At 42.4% G+C, this 15,347-nt stretch overlaps 1 protein-coding gene across 2 annotated transcripts in view; it reads left to right on the forward strand.

Moving 5' to 3' along the window:
- The first annotated feature begins 4,802 nt into the window (after nt 1-4,802).
- Nucleotides 4,803-15,347, forward strand: part of FNDC3B (fibronectin type III domain containing 3B) — a 174,570-nt gene continuing 164,025 nt past the window's right edge. For both annotated transcript variants that reach the window (XM_009884448.1, XM_009884446.1), the window contains exons 1-2: nt 4,803-4,913; nt 13,535-13,610. In XM_009884448.1, coding sequence (XP_009882750.1) covers nt 4,803-4,913; nt 13,535-13,610 — 187 coding nt within the window. The remainder of the gene's footprint in view (nt 4,914-13,534; nt 13,611-15,347) is intronic.

The raw sequence follows: 15,347 nt of genomic DNA on the forward strand, positions 1-15,347 counted from the left end.
GGGGCTGTGGTCACAGCTGGGCCAGGGACAAATTGCTCGTCATGCCTGAGGACAAATTTCATGGAAAATCTGAGGAGTTTGTTTACTTGTTTATTAATTGCTGCATGCACTGTTTGGGCCTCTGTGTGCATGAATGCATGTCTATGTGTGAACTTCATCATGTTGAAATTGTAAGAGGTTTTTTTTTTTTTTGGTTTTGGTGTGGTGGTTGTTGTTTTTTTTTTAGGTTGGGAAGAGAATTCTTCCATTTAAAGTTTTATACTGTGTGTTTCAATTGTTTTGTATAGTAACGCTAGGATTGAAGGTGGGGTAGCTTCTTACTCTTTATGCAATAGGTTCTTTCCTAATCAGATGGAATAACCTTGAGTAAGCACTGCACGAGTGCAAATGTGTGTTTAGTACTGTATTTTTGTTGTATATTAAATAAACAGGGATATGTGGGTCTACTAGCTATCGGAAAGCTGGCTGTCATCTTTGTAGTACAACTTTTGTAATTCCAGATGATTCTGATAAAAAGGCAGAACACTTTGTTCAGTAGCTTTTAACGGTCTGCTGCAGGGAAATGAAAATTGAGCCTTTGCAGAGAGCGGTCACAGGACTGAATATTCCGAACTCCTCTTGCTTTTGCCAGGTTCTCTGAATTTGTCTGCCATAGCTGGAAGAGGTTCTTCGGCTTCGTAGAAGACAGAAGGTGGAAGAAATCACACACAAAAAAAATGTTCTTGGCTTGTAGCCCCATTAATAGCATGGGTAAAACCTTCTAGGAAAAGCAGGACTTGGGTATCTTGATGTGGTTCAGGCTGCTTTGGGAATTTCAGGAGAATTCTGACGTAACCTGTTGGGTCATGTTAATTCACCATACATGGACATTGGGTTTTAGATAGTTACACTTTGTTCTTCTGTGTGTTTTAATTTTCTCTCTAGTGCCATGTGCAACTAATTTATATATTACTAATTCACATATTGAATGAATTTAAGGAAACAGAGTCATTTCGGTGATCAGCGGAAGACTGCAGTACCGAATTGAAAATCGGGTTTGTAACAGTAACTTGAAAACATCAAAAGGTTTGGTTGCTTGGTTTGAGGAGAGAAACATCCAACTTGGATGTTTTTTTTCTTCTTCCTTGCTCTACAGCAAGATGGGAAGCTGTGATTTCCCATATTCCTGGAGATAGCTAGACAGGGAGATGCCGCCTCTTGCTCCGTGCTGGCGTTGCCACGGTCCATCCCAGCCAAACCTAGGGAATGTAGACGCACAGGAAATCTCTTTTTTTAAATTTAAATATAGTCAGCTTTCTAGACAAAACCCCAAATTTGAGTTAGTACCTGAAAAAAAAGCTGTGGGTTAGTACTTGGCAGTTCATATTTTAGCTAAGGAAGAGTTCTCATATCCTGAAATGTGACCTGGCTCTTTGAGTCCTGGTCTGGTGTTTTCTTCCATCGATGTTCCTGAATTTACAGGAAGAAGAAAGTGCTTATGTTCAGACTTCACCTTCATTGTATTAATCAAGTATGCTTATATGAGCATCCCCTGAGGCAGGAGCAACGCTAGGTTTTCGGAGGGGTGTGAATGCATGGTGAATAAATCCGTTTTAAGGAGGACGGATGAGCTAATAAGCTAAAAAAGCGCATTAAGCCAGTTTCTAAAGGTTTTGGCTTTGGTGTGAAGTCTGCCAGTCTCATAGTAGATGTTTTAACCCTATCTCATTTAACTGTGCATGGAGTACATCTATGTGAAATGCCGTTTAAAAAAGATGCCAGTGGCCAGCTGTGCTTTGTAGCCAGCGCTGTTGCTGGCGTTACCTCTGGTGGGGTCATACCAGACCTGACAAATAAAGGAAGCCCTTTTTAATTTCTTTTTCTCCACCCCCACCCCCCCTTTAAAGTGAGGCAAGTGTAGACATGGCTGTAGTGACAAACCATTAATAAAGCAAAAGGAATGCAGCTGTAAAACTTTAAATAATGACATGTAGCAAATAAATTTCAACATATTGGTGGTTGTGCCTGGAATGGAAATATTATTAGGAAAATATGTAGCTTCAAGCTACAGTCTGGCTTTTTTTCCTTAAGAAAATAGCATCGGCGTGACGCTTAAACTCCGTTAAAGCTGGGGCTTTCAGATTCAGACGAGATGAACGTGTCATTTATTTGGGGGAAGGGTGTATTGTTTTTCATAGGTTTAAAATAGTTCCTATGAACATTGTATTATTTTAAAATAATCCTATTTATATATTAATATATAATACAAACCACACACAAAACCTGTAGAAACGTAACTACGTGTATAACCAATGTAGTTGGAGGTGCAACTGACCGACCATTGACTAAACCAATCTGTTTCCATTAAAAGCTGCTAACTCCGATATGCTCACTGGCATTCAGTATTAGGCTTTTTCAGTCCTTTTGTTAGTCCCAAACATTTAAGAAGTGGTTCAAAAACTCGTGTGTTCTCTTCTTCCTTATAATTTTAAACAAACAAACAAAACCCCACAAAACCCAAACCACACTGCCCCACTCCTTCTCCTCCATCCCCAAAACCCAACACCTCTGAATATTGGTTGTGGACTTGGATCTTTCTCAAAATTAAAACCTGAGACTGAAATAATGAGAAGCAAAAGGTTGAGGAAGAGGCTCCAAATATTGCAAAACTTCAGGGGGGAAAATGCGTTGAGCAAAGCTTCTGGTCTGTCCCTTTCTGTATCCCATGTAAAGCTTGGGTCTGAGAGCTTTGAATGACTAAGCCAGGGAGGCTTTGGTCACCGAGAGACCTGTGCTGGACCAGAGGGCTTCATCCTATGGGCTACAGGAGAGTTTAGCAAGTGTCCTTACTCCTTACTCCATGCGTGTGTGCACTGCAGGGCAGGTTATTTCGGGTAGTGGTGGGACTAAACCACTGCCAGACTCTGGGACAAAGCAGTTGATGCTGGCAGGAGATGGGACTTGAAACCCGGCTGTGGATGTACCATCCTCTTGACAACTGTGTCTTGAGATATCTGCGAACTTCTGTCCTGTAACTGAGTCTCAAATAAAAGGAGGGATTTCATTTAAAGGCGGGTGAAAATAGATTGCCTCTGTTTATACCTCTGTGAAGTGATGATTAGAAAAGTGGTGTTTTCACGCAGATAAGAACATCGGAAAGAGCTGTGAGAGTTGTGCTAATTTTGGTACTGAGTTAAATTAAAACGCTGGTCGTGAGATGTATGGCTGGAGGTAACAGGGCTAAGTTTGCACATCTCCTGAAAAAACAAATGCACTTTTAGTCTTCCGGTACTACTTAGATATGAAGGGGGCTCTTTGTGATAAGAATGAAAGGATAGATGTGATTCAGTCCGTGTGGGCACCGCCATCACTTTTAAATCACACAAGTGGTCCTCTTCAGTAGCCGGGGTACCAGCGCCTGCTCAGGCTGATGTTTCTGATCATCAGGTCGCTCTGCGGGTGGTGGGATTGTGACGAGCTCTGGAAGAGGTCGATGAAAATGAAGACAGCATATTTCAACTAAACTGTCGGTTTTTAGTTAAACAAGAAAAAAAATAATCTAAAATTAAAGCCTAGCAGCACCTGGGGGCAGAGCAGGTACGGGAGCGTTAAGTTTGCAGCATCAGTGAGGTTGGCTCAGCCCTTTGCTCCAGAGCAGATGAATTAAACTCACGGTTTATGGCTCTGTAGTCAAGCGCTCCGCATAAATACTACATCCCACAATGCTTTCCTCGTGAGCAGGGATTTCCCTGTTGCTCTTTGCCAAAAATTCCCCTCTTTATACTGTGGTGGTCTTGTGCCAGCTGATTACGTGGCTTTTACCAGCCACCAAAGTTATGGCATTTTGATTTATTTTTTTTTTTTAATTGAATTTGTGATGTATGTGAAATTATTTGGGAGGACTTTGGGATTCCCTGGTGTGCGGGGTACTGAGGAGGCTGCCTGATCAGCACTGGACCTGTAAGGTTGCTTTGCTTAGCAGTTGTTACGCAGAAGTCTAGATAAGCAATGTGATTAGGTCATCCATCTTATTCACTAAAAAACTGGATTATTGCCCCATAAAACAGTATGATGGTGCCCTTAATGCTGAATTAAGACTTGTTTTTACAGAGTAATCTCCCTGTGGTTTTAGTGATGCTTACGTATCGCATCAGTTAGCTGTGAAGGGGGAGGGTGTGCTGGAAGTGATGTGTGGTTCCTCACAAATCCTTAAGTGGGATCATCTTCTGTTGTCCCCTGTACAGCGCACGGCATTCGGAGCGTGGGGATGCTCCCACAGAAAACTTTCTCCTTCGGATCATGATTAAGTGGAAGCCAGGCGCCTGCTCCCTGTCATACAGGTGGTAGTTTGCACTGTTTACAAGGCCCTGAAAAGAAAAGTAAAGTGTTTTGGCTTTGAACTGTGGATATCAAGTGAAACTGATGCGTCATGTTAACCACGCAGGTGATGTAGTTCCAAGAGCTGTGGTAGCAAGCAGGATGCTGAATTTTAGGAACAGAGCAAATCTCGCTTGAAGTGTCACAGAACATGCCTCTTGCGATGAGGACTGGGGATTATAATTGTGGAAGAGAGGGGCAATCTGGCTAGTTGGTTTTTGACTTTCCATGCTCTCCCATGCTCTTGATCTAACAGTTAACACCTCCGTTCAGTGCATCAAGTTCCCATATGCATCCTAGCCAAAAGCAGGTGTCCTGCTTAGGTTGCTGCCATCACAGCAAAATCCACACGGATGCCGACGACCTTCTAAAGTACAAGTGGGTTTTCCATGGCCTTTAACTGTTGCTTCTCTTGCAGGAAGCCCGTTGAGGAAAATTCTCCATGAATGTACGTCACAATGATGATGACCGACCAAATTCCGCTGGAGCTGCCACCGTTGCTGAACGGGGAGGTAGCCATGATGCCTCACATCGTGAACGGCGATGGATCACAGCAGGTCAGTGAGCTTGGCAGAAAATGGCTGGTTTAAAGAAACTACTTCTTGGCCACCAAGGGATTTTGAAGATGGGTAAGATGGTTTTCCCCAACACTAAGGAGGGCAGAGTATTTCCTGGAAGGCAGAAATCCGCCCTTACACTGGAAAGACATTAAAAGCAATGCTTTAAGTGGCCCATTAAATTTAATGTGATTATTTGCATGTGTGTTCATTGAAGTTAAAGTAATGGGATTGAAATAATGGCTATAAACGCTACATATTTGGGGGCTTTGCAGAAAGTTAGTCTCATGATTTACTTGTGCTAGCTGTTGCGCAGACATCTTGCTAGTATCTGTGATAAGATTTTAAAAACTTCAAACAAAAATGCTGAGATTGTAAAAAAAGGGGACGAAGGAAGGAAATGGAGAATTGAAGACAAGAGTCCTGTGACGTTTGCTCTTCTTTGCTTACCAAAGTGTGCTGATTCCGGCAGCCCTGTGTGGTACCCTGTGCTTCATTATAAACCTTAGAGGAGCAGAAGTGAGTTTTGAGTGGGCTTTCGAAGGAAGGCAAGTTTATAGTTGTATTCATATTTTTCTGGGAGATGCTCTCTAATAAGCTTGATCAGCAGTAGGTAGAATCAATACAAGACCACAGTGATGCCTCCTTGTCAGGATACAGCCTGGAGGTTCAAGCTGATAGTTGGTCGATTCCCCAGCCTGTCATCTTGGGTTAATGCTTCTCGTCGTAGAACATCTCTGTGTTACTCAATTTGGTTCCCTCCTGATTTGAGACATTCCTGCAAAGTATTTTAACCAACGTAGAAATAAGCTGTCCTTCATGAATCAATATAAAATGTCGTTCTGTTACTTCTCGTTCCCTTGATCATTTGTTCCTCCCTCCAAGCTCTGTTTTGAGCTACACCAACCTCGAGAGGAAGAATATTTTCCGCTTTTCTTGTAAGCTGCTTAGTCTGTCCGCTTGTCTGGGTTCTCAGTACGATACAGGTTTTCAATGCTGTGATTATTACTTTTTTTTTTTAAAGTCATTTCTGCACAGTGTGCTTCAACTTGAAAAAATAGGAAAGCTTTTTAATGGCTCTATATTCAAGTCCAATATTAATATGCTTAAGTGAAGGAACTATCTTATTGATATTGGATAAGATAATTTTTCCTTAAATATGCCTTTTCCTCCTTGCTGAAAACCATTTATCAGGTTAGACTGTTCAGTGGATCCTTCTGTATTACAGAAAGAATAAATGAAGTCTTCTGAGCCCTCCTTTGAGATGGGGCTCAGTCCAATCTTTGAATTTCCCCATCAGTGATGATTCAGCAAGCCTTGCTTGGCGGGTGCCTCTGTTGCCTTTAAACTAGCTTCTCATCTAATGTTCTAGAGTAAAAGAATTGCTGACGTACTGGAAGTGCATTACTTCTTGCTTTTGCTGTGCTGTGCAAATATGACTCAGCAGAACAGTTCCGGGCCAGGTTCCTTTTCTAAATAAATGTTTGTTGGAATGACGCTTGTAGACCTCATCGCCTTATCTCTTTAAATACTTGTAGTTGGAAGACCAGTTTTCTGTGACATATTTTGGCCTCTAGTCTGCATGTGCCCTCATGTGTTGCAAAGCTCAGCTGCTTTTATGCCTTAGCATTTTTGTCCTCTTCCTGAAGCTTTAGCTGCTGTCTTCACTTTTGAAAAGTACAGTTCTAAAATGCAGTAAGTTGGAATAAATGCTTTGTTTGATCTTTGCGTATGGTAGTAGGAAGTAGACCATGTTAATTACTCTTAACGTGATTTCTTATGTACCGTAGAAGCAAATGTTACGTTTGTTGAAAGAGTTTTATCTGAGTTACTTGTAAGGCAGGAACAGCCTTCAGATGTGATTCACACAAGAATGACTTCCTTAATAAAGATGGCTTATATTACTCGATAAATAGGTGTGAGATTTATAAGGACACGTGCTTTTCTGGGGTGTAATTACAGTCTCTATTAGAAGCTGGCGGTAGGAAAGCATCGCAGTTCAGCTGGTGAGAGACGAGGCACGTGGAGTTTTCCCGACTGCAGCGTGCCCAGATGCAGATCGGTGCCTCGTGCTTTGGAGCTGTGGAGCTGCTCAGGAGATGCTCTGGGGGTACTTGCTGCGGCTCAGCCGTACCGTGTTCCTGCCCTCATGGCGGAGCTGTGCTGTGAGCTGTACCTGAGCCTCAGAGAAAAGGTTTTTCTCAAAAGACCAGTTCTTAAGACATGTAGAAAAGAGCAGAGTGGAGCTGGTAAAACACCTTAGCTTGTACCAGCAGCCAGATGGAGAGCGATGCGGAAGGCAATTCTGCCAGTAAACAGTCCTGTAGTGTCAGACAATTGCATGGGAACATTTAATTGTTTTATCTTCCTGGGGATAAGTACTGCAGAGCTGTACAGGGCAGAGCTAGGAATGTCTCTGCCGGCTTGACAGTAATCCCTCTTCTCTAGACTACCCAAAATGGCATTTCTAGCGCTGGATGTTTTTTTTTTAAAAAAAAAAAGTTTCCCACACAATTTCCACTAATGCTGATTGTATTCAATGCTTTCATGTGCCTTTCAGAGCTGCTGCTTACTCTGTTTCTGCTTCTAATCCACTTGTAACTCCTGTGGGGACTCAGGGAGTGATAATTAACCTTTTGGTCCAAGAATTTCAGTGGTTTCCTGTAGGTACTCCACAGCAAGCTCTAAAAAGCTTGGAGTATGAAGTGGAGGGGCAGCTAGCTGTGCCGTAGCGTGTCTGTACAGAATGCTGGGCGATTTAGTTGGGGGAATTTTCTTTTGGCGTGGTTCGCTCGCTGCACCTGCGATGCTGTAGCGAGTTTTGTGCTTGCCCGCTTTTTTTCCCCTATTTGGCTCGCGCCCAGGCACCGTGCGCAGTGCCGTGCGTGCGAGTTCTTGTCTTTTAGGGTCAGACGCTTTGAATAAGGGAGGCGAGAGTACGTCCGAAGGAGGAACGAGGTTTGGTACTGTCCTGTAGCACAGTGTGTGCGCCGTGCAGGAGCTTGGAAGCGTGGAGCTGGCTGGGGTTTGTACCGCACCTGAACAGCAGCGGAGCTGCGCCAATGAACTTTGTGCCAAACCTTTGAGCTACTTTGTGCTTTCTTAAATTTTTTTTTATAGATACTTGCAGAAATGGCCTTTTAAGGGAGGGAGAGGGGGATGCTTGCACATGGGAAGCTTGTTTCAAGAAGAATGAGGTTTTGGTGGTGGTTTTTTTTTGTTTTGGTTTGGTGGTTGTTTTTTTCCCCCCAAAGATGCAATATATTCCAAAATTTAGGCACTGAAGAAATTGTAAATACAGTAGACTTTAATAATTTAAAGCATTTGTGAGGAACCTGTGACTGGATCCCAGATGGTGCCTATGACGCCACGGCCCCCGGCTGTACCAAGCCTGGTGTATCTAAACAGGGAAGGGAAAATTCACCACGTTGGAAAACACTCAAGGCAGGGTTTTAATACGCCAAAGCAGTACAAGTGTCTTGTTTGACCTTAGCAAGGAAAAGGTTCTCATAAAGTGGAAATATTTTAAAGCGAGCACCAGTTTGTATTGCATCACATGGATGCAAGCGAGTGTCTCCCTCCGTGCGGCTGCCCCGGTGCTCACAGGTGACCTGCAGCAAAGCAGTTCGGAGATGCTAACCTGCTTTGAACGTGAATTTCCTTCTGTGTGCATAAAAAGCACTTGTGTAAGTCAACCAATACTATACGAAATGGATAACAGCACATGCCCTTGGTCTTTATCAGGCAGCATTTTCTGTCTTTGTACGAGACCACATACCTGCAACATATATAGTTTTGTATTCCTGAACCTGAGCTTTAAGGCTGCGTGAGACATTGCTGGCAGGTTCGTTAGACTCTTCCCCCGCTCCCAAAAGATACGAGAGTTGGATCACGGGAATGAGGGGGACACTCGTGACACTCATTTGGCTTGTCATGAAAACTTAGTCCGGACAGGAACAATTATTGCCAAATGGTGTGTGTGTGTGTGAGATTACAAATATTTAGCGGAACTATGCAACTTAGTAACATTAATCAGTCTTAACAAACATGGTTGTTTAAATAAGATATAATAACATTCTTAAATGCAAAATAAATGCAAAAAAGAAAGTGCGTTTTGGAGATAGCAAGCTTTCTCTGAGGATGCAGCAGGTAAGGCTGGCCTTCAACACAGACTGGATTAAATTGCTAAAGCAAACATCCAAGTACTTTTTTTGGGGGTGGGGGGGAAGCCTTTGAGATTGTGCTGCTGACACCCTACTCGCAGCTGTCACAAGCTCCAGCTTTTCGGATGGGAGGAGGCCAGCGGGCTGAAATGGGGCTGGAGCGTCCTCGGACCGCGTCCTCGTGACGCTGCAGGGCAGCAGTGTGGGCTCAAAGTGACTTTTCAAGCTCTCTTCTGGCATTGCTGCCATCTCCTAAATGTGCATACTCAGGATGATGAATATTGGAAGATACATAAGGCAATTAAAGATCATCTGTGTTTGTTTTCATTAAAATAAAGACGTTATCTTTAGACTTTTTTATTGCTTTCCTCAGATTTTTAATTAAAAGCTTCAGAAACAAAGCGTTCTCGTGCAGATCCCTCGTGTGGAAAGGAAGCAGAAGAGCTGCGCTCCAGGCTGCAGAATAGGCTTTTGCAGTTTAGGAGGACATGGGAAAAATAAATCTTCGAATTAGTTTGACATACTTAGTGTGTATAAACAAAAGAAGTCGCAGTGTGCCTCTATTATTTGTCCCAGGCAGTTGGGACAGATCGGGGGTGGTGGCTGGAAAATGCCCAGTATCTAGTACTCGATGTGGGCTGGCTTTAACGGTTTGACCTCGACTCTGCAGCTCGTTAGTTGGTGCTTTGCAATTTCAGGCGCTCAGGGGGTTATGCGCGGTGTGGGGTGAGCCCAGAGGGATTTGGGGGTGGGGTACCCCAGTACCCCAAATTTGGGTGCAGAGGAGAGGTTGGGGTTGGGTTGCAGCCTGCGGCGGGGGGCAAGCCGAGGGTCTTGTCCCAGAGGCATCTGATCGCTCCTCCTGGGTCTGAGGCCACCTCGGGTACGCGTGCTTATGTGCTGACCGTCCTCCCTCTGCTCTGGTGTTGACCCACACCAGTCACATGTCAGCTATTCCCGTTTGCTCTTGATATAGCTGCCTTTCCCCAGCAGCAGCCCGTAAGTGTTTTCTTGTGCTCCAAAGGTGGCTAATTTGAGCATCAGTACAGAAGAACGTCTTTTAAGATCTTAAGAACTTAATTATTATTTTTTTTAACACATTTTAGGAAATGGCAGCTACGGTACTTTATTCCAAGGCAGTTGTTGCCTACAGTATAACTTTTAAGCCCATCATGTGGACTGACAGTTTCTGTTTTTAGCGTATGCTTTTCTGTACCGCCATAGCTGGAGGTGGTTCTAAGAGACCCTGCATAGCTGGAGATGGCCTTTTCAGCTGTGTGCAAAGGCTTGGCGGCTCAGGGCCTCGGGTTCTCTTCTTCCTCTTTGGCTCTTAATTTTTCTGAATTTCTGCTGAAGTGAAAGAATTTCACAAATGTTGGTGTTTTTTCTTCTGTAGCACGTTAAAAACCACTACTCTGAAAGTGCAGATCTGGTGGGGCCGCCATCATTAGGTGCAGAAGACCTACTTGGTTTAAAAGAAGTCAAGCTCGTTGACCTCCTTTGAAAATCTTTGTGCTTGTGTATATATTTAAATGTCCAAATATCAGTAAACCCAGATCTGTTATGGCTTCCAGCCTTGTAAAGTGTTAAGAGATGAGATGCTACAAATCGTATACATTTCACAAATAAGATTTTATGAACACTGAAGCTGAAAAACTTACTCAAGAGTCTGGGAAACCACGATGAGTTTTACTGGATTTTAGGTGAAAACCATGGTGGAACTTGCTGCAAATCACTGACAGAATAAAGCGCTTTTTTCCCCAGCAGCAATATAATTTTGAAAAGGCCCATGGCTTAATTGCGCAGCTAATAGTTGAAAAATGTTATCCTTTCAATGCAATTGATAGTTAACCTCAAAACAAGATCCTGGGTGAAAATATTTTGTGGTCTCTTGTCTTTATTCGGCTGTACTTAAGATTTGGGCAAACTAGTATAGTCTCTACTCCAGACAGGCCAAGTAGAGTTGATGGTTGTTATCCTGCAGCACACAATGGGGAACTTTGCTTTCTGACCAACTTAATCCCATGTCTTCTGACAGTAACTAGTGCTGAGGGTTGTTTTAAAGTAAACATGACATCTTTAAGCTGTTGTACTCTGGGAACGGTCAATAAGGAATTATTTCCATATATGTAACGTTTTAATAGAAGGTACTGCATAGAAGTCCCAGGCTCTCCCAGCGGACTAGTGATGGGATGAAGCCATGGTGGCCGCTGCTTGTTGGGAAACAAATTTGTTGATGGGACAATTTGTTTGTATTAAAAACCTGCATAATTAGGCAAGGATAATGCTGCTTTATCACACCATCATAAGCAACAGCTGTTATCGGGGATATAATCTTGAGAAAGGGTTTGTAATGTGGAAATCCAAGGAATTATTTTCAAAGCACAACTGCAGACTTGCTAACGCGGGTGCTTGGTCTGGCAATGGACCTTTTGCAGTGACTCCTTGAAAAGGAATTTGTAAATCGTACCCTTCTGATAACTCTGCGTTAGACACGTGCCTTGTGTAGCAAGAGGAATCCCTCTCTCTTGATCAGTCTTATATCACAGAATGGTCAGGGACCGGGGTTGGAAGGGATCTCTGGACGTCACCCAGTTCTGCCAGAGCAGGGGCACCTCCAGCAGCGGCACAGGACGGCGTCCAGGCGGGTTTGGAATGGCTCCAGAGGGGGAGACTCCCCCACCTCTCTGGGCAGCCTGTGCCACTGCTCTGCCACCCTCACAGCAGAGAAGTTCCTCCTCACGTTAACATGGAACTTCCTATGTCCGCCATTAAACTCAACATTGCGCTTTAGGGAGAAGATAGTTTTTCATACAGGAGACATCAATCTAGTTAGGGTATGTATTTTGAGGAGTTGGTGCAAGTTCTTCCAAAGGTACGATGGTGTGCTAGAGCATCTGGTTTATGTTAATCAAGCGCATTAATAAATAACCAGTTCTAGAGCTGTTGGTTTAGACATATAATACAAATGAGCTGATGAAATATTTTTGTGATTCTTTGCCTCTTTGTGTTCAGGTTTCTGGTTTATTTTTTAAGCTGAATGACACTGCTTTGCTCTGCGCTTCTTTTGACCTGAAGCCCATATCCTGTTGGGGATAATCCACGCCTATTCATAGCAAAAGAGTGCTTAAATACTGTCACTTAAATGTTGATTGTTTGGAGATTAGGGATGGAATGGCTTTGTGCCTCTTGTCTTTTCTGAACCATTTATTGTGTTCTCTATGCTGGATCAGATCCACCCTGATCAGTGCTCCCGGAGAAATTGTTGTTGCAGACAAAATAATGGCTTTCGTATGTCGCTTTTTCTGATTTCCAGCTTGTGCTTTAAAAATGTTGCTGGAATAATGGGTTTCTGTAGGATTACTGTAATTCGAAAGGTTGTCTAGGCAATAATTATCTTATGCAGTTAGTTTAAGGAATTCAGAAACACAATAATAATTCAGATTCTGTCTTTCCAGATCGAATGATTAAATTCTGCATGCAAGTGCCTCAGAGTATAAAGACCAGACCTAAATTTAGAGAGAGTTTTTGCAAAAAGATATAACTCTAAATTTTCAATTTATACCTAGATTAATCCACATCTTGATTGAACTTCTGACAATGCAAAGGTAACAGAAGTGTGTTTAAGATATTTGAGTAAAAGTTTCACAAGCTGCAAAAGCATGGGATAAATGATCACCAGTTCTCAGTGAAACTCTCCATTAAAGATAGAACTCTAAATCATAAGTTTTAAAACCATGATTTTAGACACCTGAAAATTAATGAAGATGAGTACAACATACACTGAACTGGGATGCGTTTTGGTGCTTCCCGGTCTTTGTAGCATTCCCATCATCTGCAGAATTGAGCAATGGGAGACTGGGGTGATACTTTGATTATTTTAAAAAAAGTATGATATTTGTTACTAAATAAATTGTTTATTACCTGTTCTGTGTGCAACTATTGAACTCTGTGTGTGTGTCTATAGATTTTGCTTAACTGAGATCATTTATGTGTAGGACTGAAGGACAAATTTTTAAAAACGCAACGGGTCAACTTCCCTTATACTGCAAAAACCTTTTATTCCTGTGAGCTTGAAATCCCAGTATGGCTTGGGGCTGCGTGCTCGAGTTTGTTCTGTGCTGTCTGCTCTCATGTGCCAATGGTCTAAAGATTTATGTCCAAAGCTATCAGCATTTGGCCAAGCTAAACACACTGTCAGGAGTTCAGTGGTGGAATCCGAAGCCATAATTCTCAACCTGCACACAACGGAATTACATCTTTATTTCAGCTGTGAAAATTTAGGCTTTAAATCACTACTGGCTCTGGGACCCTGCTGGTACCCAAAGATGTAGTGTATGGCTCTGTTCCCTCCCTGTCCCCCATACCTCTTCTAAAGTATGGGCAGCGCAGTTGTTGGGTTGGGGAAACTTAATTTTTGAAGATGACAGTGAAATAAATATGTTTTTCTTTCGGCAGGTCTTTTTGGTTCAAGTTAATCCAGGTGAAACCTTTACAATAAGGGCTGAGGATGGAACCCTGCAGTGCATCCAAGGTAAGAGGATACGTGAATGTGCAGATGAGCATTGCTTAAATGATGGAAAACTTGTTCTCTCATCTCTACAAAAACGTGATATGCAATTCTGGAAATACAGTGAAGCAGTTAAGAATGAGAAGTTGCAGACATGGCTGCTCTACGTGTTATGGGACATTAATATCTCGGAAAGAGTCATTAATTTCTTGCAAGTCCAGGAGGTTTCTCTCTGTTCAGTCATTTATCAGCATTTTTTATTTTTTTATATATATATGCATATTTCTTTATAACCAAATAGTAAATACAAATGAGAGATCCCAAGTTAGATTTAAAACCAGTAAGAAGTGGATATCTGTGGAAAAACTATTTTCTTTTCATACAGGCATCAGAAGGGATAGAAAATGAGCAGAGAAGTACAGACATTGCAGAGCGCTTGGAGAAATCAGATTGGGATTGAGCGGAATTTTAATTGGTTCTTTAGAAGCAGAGCCAGTTAATTATGTAGTATTGAATAAAAGCACGTAAGCAGTCTTTTGACTTCTGTTTTACCGCTCGGTAAAATTGTGCAAATATCATAAATGGTGCTTGTGTTTTTTTTATAAGAGAGAGCCCACACAAAATATTTTAACAGGTCCGAAGGGAGAAGCAACAGAAGACCTTTCAGATTGTATATTAAGTGCTGTGAAGAGGGTTCCTAGCTAGCAGCAAATACAGCTTTGAAGTGAAGCAGATATTTCCCTAGGTATAACGCTGTCTACAGTAAATACAGGAAGGTTAAATCAAAATTTACAGGGAATAGACTTTGTGTAGCTGTACCGCAGATACTATTTTCAGTGCTATTTTTTGAGCTCATGCCATTGCCTTATTTTTTTGAGAAGGGAAGTTGGTGGTGTTGTGTCCTCCATCCTTTCCAGTTCTTATGCCATTAAGCAGCAATCTCAGTGGGCTATTCATTCCAAAGCTTTACCTAAAAAAGTAATAGTAAACCGGGGCAGGAGTCAGTTTAATACTTGTCTTGCTTGTGAACTGCCCCTGTATTTTGACGGTGAATTTCAAATCTACTCAAGAAAGACTGTTTCTTAGACTGCGTCAAATACTAAAATCATACTGCTTAAGGATAACTACGCTTTTTATTAAAATTTGGATTAGAAGGAACTTCTGGAGTCCAACCTTCTGGTGAAAGCAGGGATAGTGTCAGAGGTGGATTAGGTTGTCCACCACCTCCTGAGCTGTGAAGGTCGCTGAGGATGGAGGTTGCTCCCTGGGCAAACTGCTCCAGTGCTGCACCGCTCTAGAGGGAAGAGTTTGTCCTTTCAAATATTTGAAATTTCCCATCTTGCAGTGTTTTCTGTGGCCCCCTGTTTAAGCTGTGGAGTTGGTGGCAGTTGTTGCTTGAAATTTCATCCCTGTGGAAATGAGGAATTAATAGTTGCTTGAGATAGACGCTACAGAAGCTTCCCTGAACACCATCCAGGATTATTCAGTCTTGATGAGCAATAAGAGCAGCAATTTAAAACTGCTTGTTAAGATTTATAGCCAACATGCTGTGTGGTAAGAAATTGGTCCACGTGGCAATTAACAGGAATAAAGCTGGCTACCCCTTTTATTTGAAGTGAATGCTTTATATTGGCTAGCACGTTACAAGTTTCCATTACAAATACAATTATGACACCATTTATTTATTTTTTTTTCATGCTCAAAGTGTTGTTCAGACAGTGTATTTAAATCAATGCAACTTGAAACCTCCTAGTTCTGTAT

The sequence above is a fragment of the Charadrius vociferus genome, unplaced genomic scaffold, assembly GCF_000708025.1.
Source record: "Charadrius vociferus isolate BGI_N301 unplaced genomic scaffold, ASM70802v2 scaffold104, whole genome shotgun sequence".
NCBI classification, from domain to species: Eukaryota; Metazoa; Chordata; class Aves; order Charadriiformes; family Charadriidae; genus Charadrius; species Charadrius vociferus.